At 45.4% G+C, this 10,723-nt stretch overlaps 1 protein-coding gene across 2 annotated transcripts; it reads right to left on the minus strand.

Annotated features, from left to right (window-relative positions):
* Positions 1 to 4,114: 4,114 nt before the first annotated feature.
* rbm41 (RNA binding motif protein 41) lies at positions 4,115 to 8,101 on the minus strand. Of its 2 annotated transcripts, XM_048998010.1 has the most exons (7): positions 8,022 to 8,101; positions 7,671 to 7,787; positions 7,368 to 7,569; positions 5,546 to 5,750; positions 4,720 to 5,246; positions 4,462 to 4,609; positions 4,115 to 4,360 (listed from the first exon to the last, which is right to left on the minus strand). In XM_048998010.1, exons 1-7 carry the CDS (start codon positions 8,027 to 8,029, stop codon positions 4,260 to 4,262), a joined length of 1,308 nt encoding a protein of 435 aa, XP_048853967.1. In that variant the 5' UTR covers positions 8,030 to 8,101; the 3' UTR covers positions 4,115 to 4,259. The 2 variants fall into 2 exon arrangements, with proteins under 2 accessions (XP_048853967.1, XP_048853966.1); XM_048998009.1 differs by lacking the exon at positions 8,022 to 8,101 and having other exon boundaries at positions 7,671 to 8,015.
* Positions 8,102 to 10,723: the final 2,622 nt, after the last annotated feature.

Here is a 10,723-nt window from a genome sequence, read left to right on the forward strand (position 1 = left end):
TCTCCGGCAATATGGGTTCAAGGTTACAAAGGTCGCCGAAGAAATGCATCTGGAACTTTCAGGATGAAGTCGTGCGCTCCTTGACACAGGGCCACGGCAACGGAAATGACCAGAGTTACCAGACTCTCGATCTGACTAACATTAAACATTTACATTAAACCAACTGAATCACTGCGGTCATGCAACACCTGGTCTCAGACAGAAGACGCTGCCTTTCATCAACCAAGTTGTACATATATAGGATGTCATATGAGAAGTGTGACAAGGCACCAAGAGAAATTCCATGGAGGTGGGTCTTGGATTTGGCAGGTTAAGTTGACTTGGTCAAGTAACCAGGTGACACAACCTTCCACCAGTAAAATAACCGTCTCATGTTCCTTAAAAAAATGGCCACTTCTCCTCATCCTCATGAGTAAGGGTCACACACGACTGTCAGCTAACCTGCGTGCATCCTCAGCCTCCATACTCATCACCCTCTCCTCTATGGAACGCCCCTCCATCCCCCCCCCCCCCAGTCGTGCTGGCGACTGACTGCCAGTAGGTGTCACCAGACTCGAAGTAGCCAAGCAGGATACTTGGGAGAATTCCAGCTGGACCATTTAGCTGCTGTGCCCATCAGAAACGAAATAATTTTACAACTTTAAAATTCTAAAACAACGCTTCAGAGTTCTCTCACTTTCTCTCTCTCTCACACACAACATGCACACACATTAATAGACCAAAACTAATCGGTAATTATTATTAATTTGTTTCTTAAAATATCTGTAATAAATTTATCGGGATCATAAGACCTGAACTGTGGCATCATTCAAACTATCAAAATTTATACAGAACAAAGACAAAATGGGCTGGTCTTGGCATCAAACTCCCGGGCTGAAAACTATGACGCTTTTCCACCGGAATACAGGACCCGAGCCATACTGGAAAGAGACACTAGTTACAGCGCCGTTCCTGCAGTTCCCCTGCAGAAGAGCCGGCTTGGTAAAGGCGTTGCCAGGTTTGGGGAGTGACTGTGACGCAAGACTGAAGAGATGCTTATGTACTGTTCACACAGTGTACATCATGATTAACTATGGGCAATTATAATAATTATTATTTTACTGTGTGCTAATTTCTGATAGCACGTCTGTGAGAGTCTCCATTTCATGTTAGCATCAAGTGCTAGCGGAATTAGCATTCGCTTGCGTACATCTACATGACGAATCCATGCCCTTGAGCAGTTCTCTAGCACTGATTTAAGCAGGAGGTTGGAAATTTCCACGTTCTGAGTCATTGGGAATGCACTAATACACTGCGATGTGCGACACTACTATTAATCAGGAACATCTAGAATATGCCATTTTTTTTTCTTCATACTTATTTATGCAGGACACCAGCATCTCTGTGCATTTCAACCAATCAGATGGGGGTGACACAATCAGCTGAGTTTGGTCGCACTTCCAACACTGGTACAGGAGGGCAATGGTCCGCAGGCTTTGCAATGGAAAACCGTCAGTTCGCGGTACGGCTCAATTCCTGGTGGCAATAGAAAAACACCATCAGTCCCCCCCCGTGCCCAGGTGATAAGGAGGAGGAAGCCTCAAGTGGATTCTTGTTCTCTGGGGCTTGTCGCCACAATCGGGCTGCCGCACGACGAAACTCAGCTTGTTCTTAGCTGGGAAATACAAGTTCCTTGGCAGGAGACAATGTTTAGCCTACAGCCATGCAATCCACCCAATTTTATGCTTAATTGCTGAACAATCTGGGAGAGCGATACCAGTTCACATCACAGTGGCGATCGTGAAAGAGGTCAAACGTCTCGTTCGCATAACCACTTCAGTCTTTTGATCCCTCGTTTTGGACCTTCAGGTTGCTACAAAAGAGAGAGAGGATTCTAGGGGACCGCAGTCAAGAAGCATGTTGACTTGGCAATTCTGTGGGTATATAAGCAGGTCTTCGGTACAAAAGAGCCTTCCGTCCTGCGTAAAACGAAGTAGAACTCGTATGATGTACCAACAAAGCTCATTGCCTGACGATTCCGCACAGGGTGGCTTGCAAGGTAGAGCTCCATCTATGAATGAATCTCAGCAGGACGGAGGGGCAGGACGGCTGCATTTCTAACCTTGCACCTATTTTCTGAGGGGTCTTGGCTGAGCCTCATGACGTCTTCATTTCAGGATCAGCAGGCTTGTCCTCTTGCTTTTCCCTAGCAGGTGCAAACACAATTCTCTGCGTTTACCTGGCAGCTGTATGTATTTTTCATTTTGTCACTTTCCCTACATTCCTGGCTCCTAGCCAGCGACTCAGTAAACACATTACCTAAGATGTGGCTGGAAATAGTCATTATATTCACTTAGTTTCCTTGCATTTCACGTGTAACAAGCACCTGCTAGGACCTAATTGCTCTCATATTTACCTTATGTAAAGCAGAAGCTGTGATAAAGACGCCAGAAAATTCCCACACGTTAAATTGATTTTAGAAAAATGAATTATTGCAACACCGGGCTTTCTGCCCCCTTGTGGACAATTCCAGCGCTGCAGTCTTGATATTCAAGTCCCCAGGACAGCATTCTCCGAATAACAGGCATTGCAAAGATATTACTTTTATATGAATGACTCAGTATTGACGATCTCTTATAAGTAATTCAAATTCAGCACGGCCGACATGCCTATTGTGCCACAGCTGTGGTTCCACCACAGTGAAGAATTTTGGGAGTTTAATTCTCGTAAATCAGGCCCAAACTCCGGCTTTCCAAAAAGTGGAACTGGAGTTAGATCCCAACATGCACCTACGAAGAGCAAGTATGTTGCTGTTGCTTCAAAGACTGATGATCAGTAAATAACAGACGCAAATGGCCGCAAAACATGCTCCACCAGGGTACTCTAACAAGACAGTGGATGCAGGTAGGGCTGGGATTAGAGTTGACTGAGATGTCAGGCTTGTGTTTCTCCATCAGAATGTTTCAGGCCACATAACTGGGGAGAGCAGCTGTGCATAATGCAAAGATAGAGATTTCAGACAATCCGCCATTTTCCTCCTGAACACAGATGAACCGGGCTGCAGTATTTCAGCTCTGAAGTTCAGATAAATCAGATATATTGGAGGTTCAGATCCCAAAAGGTCTTGGTCACTGGACAGGTGTTTGTACAGAATAGCACTTAAACAAATCAGCATTCAGAAGCTACCAGACAAGCACAAAAAAAAATCACAGGACAACTAAGCCAGATAACTAGGTGGTGTGTTGCTTAGCAGGTTAGAACTCGTGATCAGAAGGTCACTGGTTCAAATCGCATGGTCGGTAAAGCGATGTCACCATTGAGCTCTCCAGCAAGGGCCTCAACCGCCAATTTCTCCAGGGGTGGTGGATGCTGGTTGACCCTGTGCTGCGACCTTACAATTTGCTGTGTAGGTCTCACAGAGAGCAAGATAGGACAGGTGAAAAGAATTTCCCCATGGGGGATGAATAAAGTCTCTCTATACATATATAACAGGGGTCTCCAATTCCGGTTCGGGAGCGCTGCTATCCAGTAGGTTTTCTATCCTACCTGGCTTCTGATGAGCCACACCTGTTCTCAGGTAAATACCAGGAGCAGGAGCGGCTCATCAGAAGCCGGGCAGGATAGAAAACCTACCGGATAACAGCCAGGACCGGAATTGGAGACCCCTGATATACGGAAACCCCTTCACATCTGCGAGAGTTTGGGGTGAAGAATCCCTCTGAATATGACATATTCGCAAATGATACTTGGGCACCACTAACCTCACATCCTCGCAGTCCGCTAGCCGGAACAATGACATAAAGTCTAACGGCACCGAAACGCTGGAAAGTTTCTGCGAGAAACGCGAGATTCCACCGGTGACGGAGACAGATGACACGCCCGGGTAGCCGGTACCCAAGCCAGGACGTTAATATTAAAAGATATAGCACACATTTACACTAACAAATAATACGCATCACTTATGTTTATATGTGATATGATTGTATATGATCCAAATGCGTCTTTTCTGTGAGTTTCTGCGAAATCTACAAAAGTATTCCCCTTTAATCCTTCATGAAGGGGTTACTCTACATGAAACGTAAAATTCCTACTGCCAGTCTCATCTGCCTACCGATCAGACAGAGCCGCTCATGCGTACGTCAAATAAGACCATTTATTTTATCCTAAATTATACAAACAAAACAGCAACGAGTGAATTTATAGGCAAGATAATTCCTGCCAAATGGGAAACAGTTTCACTCCCCTTCGCCTCTGTGTCTCTGTAGTGGGGGGGGGGGGGATCACTCTGTCTTTCTCTCTCGCCCAAACTCGATGACCAGGGGTCTGTCCATCAGCCGGTAGCCGTTCAGCAGCTCCAGAGCCTTTCCGGCAATTTCCGCATCTGCGAACGGGGCACCAGAGGACAGCTGCGTCTATCTCCTGTACCACAATGGCGGTGAGCGTGTCTGGCGCTCCTTAGTGGCCGAGTGATGCGTGTGCTACCTGGAAGTGTGATGAAGGCCTGTCCCTTCATCCTCCCTGTCAGCAGGCGGTACAGCAGGGGCGGAGTTCCGGGCCGCTGGAACCGTGAGAACAGTGAGATGATCTGCGCCAGGGAAGCCTGTGAACTCAGGTTCTTGACGCACAGCACCTTAAATGGAGGGACAAGAAGTGACTGAAATGCATGAATGCATGCAGTTTCATGCTGCCCAGCCTCCTGCACATGTGCCACAGTTTGGCATTTCAGCTCATCGTGCCCACCTTAGATGGCGCCCCCTGCTGGTAGCTTTGAAATCTGGGAATGGATCGTATCTCATCCTCTGTCGCGCGATTCTTCTGGATCTCCTCTTCAGAGACCTCTTCGACGGGACCAGTGAGCTTCATCGTACCCTCTGATCCCCGTCCCGCTGGTGTGCACAGGCTCCCGATTGGCTGACTCAAGCTCAACTGCTTCGGCCTGGCCAGCCGGTCTCTGACTCCTCCCCCCTGAAGCTGGGAGGGGCCCGAGGCTTCCTGAGTGTTTTCTGATCGGTCAGAGTCATTACGCCGGCCATCCAGCTGGGGTGTGTCAACATCGCTCTGGGCATGGGACTGGTCAGCTTCCCGAAACTGGTCGGGCTGGTTAAGTGGTAAAGTTTGTGAATTTGCGCAGCCCTCTGGGTCACTGGCTGGCATGTCCTTGAATACGACAGATGCCTCAGGTTCTTTCCGCCCCAGAACGTCCCTGTAAAGGGAATCCAGAGGACCTGAAGACGACGTGCCGTCCTGACCTGACTGAGAGTCCTCCTCTGCAGGCAAGAGGAACAAAAATACACACATATAGATTTGGCACCTCCCTCTCCCCACTGTCCTACCACGACGCCCATTTGGAGGGCACTGATGCTCTGATAACGGTGCTACGTAGTGTAGCAGACATGGATACAGAGTGGATAAAAAGGCTTATGGACCAATATTGAGGAAGGCACTCTGAATGAATGGGGTAAATCGCGACACTTATTGAAAGACGACAAACGGAAATGAGAGAAAATGATGGAGGGAGAGACAGGCGATGCAGAGAGGATCATGGGGCGGTACAGAGCTGTCTCACCCTGGTGGTAGAGGGCAGAGAGAAAGCTAAGGCGCCCGCTTCCCTGGAAGAGGGAGCGCTCGATCTCCATCTCCCGGCGGGACAGGGCCCGGCTGGCCGAGAGCCGCTGTGGTCTGGACAGCAGCTCCACCCGGGCTTCTATCTTGTCCTGGATCGCCTGCAAGCGCTGGCGCCTTGCGCTGGGGGCTACGCTCACGCCCCGGCCCTGCGCCCCCACGAGGAGGCGGGAGACACGAGAGGCCACGGTCAGACTCTCGAGCTGCAGTCAGAGATTCTACTGGGCGGTGTCCTCATGTAACAGTGTCAGCGTCAAATTTCTTTCTCCTGCAATTCAGATCGAACTGCTGAGAGGAGAAACAGTAAAACTGTGTCATTTGATTAAGCATATACAATATTTACACTATTTATCACAGCAACTGTTATTTGACGTGGTGTCGTCTGAGGCTTGCTTCCCCCAGCGGACACTGGGTTTGTGTCCCCATGCATGAAGACCAGAGTCCCACATTTTGGTGATATTTTATCATTATCATTATATACATATTTCTTTAGGGGTGATGTGGTGGTGCAGTGGTTAGCACTGTTGCATGGGACCTGGGTTTGAGTCTCCGCCTGGGTTACACGTTACTAAATTGCCCATAGGAGTGCATGTGTGAGTCAATGGTGTGTGAGTGTGTCCTGTGACGACGAGCAGGCCCCTCGTCCTGGGTGGTTCCCTGCCTCGTGCCCATTGCTTCCAGGATAGGCGGTTTGGAAAATGGATGGATGGACATATTTTTAAAGCTGATTCTATTTTCATTTATTTTATTAAAGCCTTTGGTTAAAACAGTGTTAGATAAAGATTTGTGGATTGATTTACTTTGTATTTAGAAGACAAAGTGATCCATTTTATTAGCCAGAGATGAAACGTATTTAAACACACACACACACCAGTGCTTATTAATCGTCAATAAAACTGAGTTAGGTGCTTCAGTGCGGCACTGAAAAAGCTACATTTCCTAAATTTATTGGTTTATTTCTTGTTGTGATGTTCAGCCAAGGGAAGAGTGCTGAATTTCAAACAGGCCACCGTGTGCCTTTTCTAGTCATCCTGCCAAAAGTCACGGGACATCCCTCTAACTGGAGGGAGATACGACTACAGATACACGCCAGTCAACGGACCTGGAAGTGACAGAGCAGCCCCAGGACGAGCCAGAAAATGAGAATTAGGCCAGAGCAGGTGGAGCTTCTGCAAGCTTTGGAGGATGCATGGAGAGCCACACATCCAGAGTCTTCCTTGCGATGATGATGATGTCATTACTGAAAGCAAACACGGGCCAGTTGGCAGCATACATGTGATGGAGATGCACGTGATTCAGGGCTGTAAAAGTCTGGGAAATTGGAAACTTTCCATGGGAATTAACAAGAGTATATGGGAATTAAGGGGAATAAACTTGAAATTTGCATGTTAGCCTATAACGGGGAACTGAAAGGTAGCTGAAAAACAAACATCTTGATGGCACTAGGAGATATTATTGTGTAACCAAGTGCTTGTGAGATATTGTGTGCATAAAAAAAAAAATCAAAATAAGCACCTGCATGAAAACTCACTACTTATAAGTCATATTCTATGTTGATTTATTCATACAGTTTGCTTTCTTTGACAGCTCAAGCAGTGTTCCACAAAGTTTAATATTTCCAAAATTCCCCAGTTTAACTTCCTGTGGAAAGTTTCCCGACATTTTCAGCCCATTTGCAACCCTATTCATCATCCACACCAGCCGGGTGCTTTGCGATGGGACAGCGTGTACTCAACAATGCATTTGGCTCTCCTTCACCCTCATACCTTTTCTCCGGCCTCTGACTTCTCTCTGCTCCTCCACAGCTCTATCTCAGCGTCGGTGAGGCCCAGTTCCCGCATACTCGACAGCTCCTGCTCCCCATCCTGCAGGGCCTGAAACTGGGTCAGGCTCCTTACTCCGGCAGCCTGCTCCCCAAAGGGCTTGTACAGCGTCGCTGGAGCAAAGCACTTCCTCTTGGCTACGCACCTGCAGAGGAAAGCGAGAGCCCTCATTTACAGTACAGATGCAAAGAAAAAAAAAGCAGGCAAGTGTCCGTCCAAGTGGCAGGGCAAAGAACAATGTCCCACCGGTCTATGTCAGCCCCCGTGTCCAGTTGCTGTAGTAACAGACTGTGCAGCTGCCTCTGTCCTTCTGTCTCCTGTTCTTCGAGGACCGGAGCATCATTACAGGAATGGCGAGTAATACTAGAAATATAAAACACATCAAGCAGACACATCACTAGTTACGATCCTCTAACAATCCGAAGTGAAATAAAGTGAAACCTCGTTACGGGAAAGAACTAATGTGCTCCAATGTATCAACCTCCATAGCACACTAACTAAACCTCACGCAGCATGTCCGGCTACATAGATGAAGGCCAAAGAAATACAGTTTCGGCCAACTGACATTAAATCGCTTTTAAAGGAGGATCAACTCACCGTCGCATGTTCAACGATCAAAATAATTGCACTTCCGGTTTCAGTAGCCCGTTCTTTGCCGTGGTATTCTGGGTAATGTAGTACAAAAATAAAGGCTCGGTTAAATATAAAATAATGTAGTCAAATTATTGGAATAATCATTATAAATTAAAAGTATACATGAAACTCACACACATAAAGATGGAGATATTCAAACTTTAATAAAATACTGAGCTTCTGTACTGACGCGCTTAATATTGAAAAGAAAAATCACATACTGTAAGGATGACGAAAACGCCCTACGTTATATTTTATCCACATTGATGTGTTTTCAAACTATGAAGTTTTGTAATGCATTTTCATGCGATTCGCTTTACCTTCCTCAGAAGTCACTGCTACTGAAATATACCGCGACCTTACAAGTGGCAATGCAGGGAAAATGAGATAAATATGTCTAGATGTGATTCGTCTGATGCATTATTAATTGCAGAAAAACACCTAGGAATTCATGTATGACAACATAGCCCGTAGTAGGTTACTCAGTCAGATTTCACTGTGTATAAACAACGGAAATATTGGGTGGCGTATATGTATGTCTATTTGTATTTACTGATAAAGATATTAAGCCTTTTATCACGTCATCATCGGAACTATGATTAATAGCTAATGCAAGGTGGCTGGTTTGTTATATGTTCTGGGGCAGAACTTACTGTAGTCTAGCTATATATTGCCTGTCATTTACGAAACCTTCGTTTATCCATTGATTTACAGTGAAACACCTGCTGCCGTTTTAGAAACAATTGCCATGGAATCCATCATAGTTGTCTTTCGTCTGTTCATTTTTCAGAGAAACAATCGACAATCAATCCTGAATGTCCATTAATATATCAATTAAACTGCTTAATTACCGAATGGAAACCCTTAGAAAATGACATTCGATGTGCCTTATAACACGAGCCGCACTGAAGTGCAGTGCAGACACGGTCATGGGGCTTCTGCATAAATCCTGTACTACAACTTTGCTGCTGTAGCGTTGCTTCTATCCACTCTCGATTACGTAACAATAAAGCACAGGAACACTTGTCCAGTGCTTGTCCAATTCAAGTATAAATGACAAATAAACTAAGATTTAAAAAAACTATGCTTTTAAAATATTTACCGGGACTTCATGTATTCTGCAAGATATTCAAATCAGTTATAAATTTTCTATTATGTGTAGCATATTTTCACTGTTTGGTGTAATGTTAAAGTACTGCCCTCTAGCGGTAAACCGCCCGCTTGTCGTCATTTGCATAAATGGACGCCATTCGTGTAGCAATTTTAGGGCAGTTCTAATTAGGAATAGTTTAGATTAATCACAAAATGTAACTGATGGCTCAGAATAAGAAGCGCCGTGTCATGCTTTAATGATTGAACGATTAGAGGAAGTAATTCTTCTAATTCCTCTAATTCCTGTGTTTCCGATCTGTGTCTAGTTACTGCAGACTAAATTCAAATCGATTAGGAATTACCATTGTCATTTTTCTGAATCATACGCTCTTCATGAATAACTTTTTTGCGAGCTTCTTAGTGGTTATAAGATGCATTTGCTTTGAATGACTCGGTGCCCATGAAACAGCCCCGTTACATTAAGTACAACACTGATACTCTTCTGTTCGCGTTGTTATCAGATGGGAACATCAGTTGGACGCACAGCTGTTAGCTTGTCCATAGCAGGGTATAGTGAAGGACTATCCTAAATGGGTGTGCCACGGGTGTAATACAGCCCAACGGTTTAATTCGACCTTGTGGTAATGTTATTGTACGGCTATAGAAGCATTTTAATCGTAGTGAGTTTAATAACAAGCCCCTCATACCCTTTACAGGCTTGCCAGTCAAACCACATAGCAGCTGCTGATGTGATACGTATATTACATGGTTTCGTAGGACGCAGCGTACACGTGTCTGACAAAACGTCGTGATCACGAGCCATGAAAACGAGAACTCAGTGCTGTCCGCTTTGAAACAGGCTGTGGCTGCTGTTAATTAGTGGGCATTTATGCTCGCTCGGGTCAGCGTACAATCAGAGTGAAATAAAGCAAGTTTTGAACTTTGGTTTTTACATGTAACGTAGTGCTAGGCCCTATATGTAACAAACTGTAGGGGGTAGGGTTGAAACCCACGCAGCACATGACAGAAGATAAGGTTTCTGTGGAAAAACTCACAGACCATTACATACTTTGGGCAATTCAGTGATATCATTTTAACCAAACTGCATGTTTCTGGACTAGGTGGAAGAGAGAACATGCACGGACACCCCACAGGCAGAGGTGGGATTCGAACCCCCAACCGAGAAGACCATCGTGCAACATATTATTTTAAATTCAGAGCCACAATAAGAATACAGTCAGCGACCAGCCTTGCTATGAAAGTCGCGTCGTGTTGACACTGCCATGCAAACACACAGCATACACAGCATATTAAACGCATTTTCTTCAAACGCATTTTCTTCATGTATACCCGGAAAATGGACTCGAGCACACAGTTTGAATTAAAGCACTAATGTGTATTAGAACTCGCCGCACGTTATCTCTTCAGGAACGCTAACTTATCAAGTATTTAACGTGACTCCCACACACGTATCCTATTAAATCGAGCACCACAATTTTTACATTTTATTAATTTACCAGTGCGACATTTATACAGTATACACCCAAATGAATTTGATTTTTAAAAAGATACCG

The sequence above is a fragment of the Brienomyrus brachyistius genome, unplaced genomic scaffold, assembly GCF_023856365.1.
Source record: "Brienomyrus brachyistius isolate T26 unplaced genomic scaffold, BBRACH_0.4 scaffold35, whole genome shotgun sequence".
In the NCBI taxonomy this organism is placed as follows: Eukaryota; Metazoa; Chordata; class Actinopteri; order Osteoglossiformes; family Mormyridae; genus Brienomyrus; species Brienomyrus brachyistius.

What these genes read in the sequence shown, in the direction of transcription:
- rbm41 (XM_048998009.1), bottom strand. Translation starts at nt 7,819, where the DNA reads ATGTGTCTGCTTGATGTGTTTTATATTTCTAGTATTACTCGCCATTCC. An exon ending in AGTCAGAGGCCGGAGAAAAG is followed by an intron (nt 5,751 to 7,367) that starts GTATGAGGGTGA and finishes GTGGGGGCGCAG; the next exon opens with GGCCGGGGCGTGAGCGTAGC. An exon ending in GGCCTTCATCACACTTCCAG is followed by an intron (nt 4,361 to 4,461) that starts GTAGCACACGCA and finishes CCCCGTTCGCAG; the next exon opens with ATGCGGAAATTGCCGGAAAG.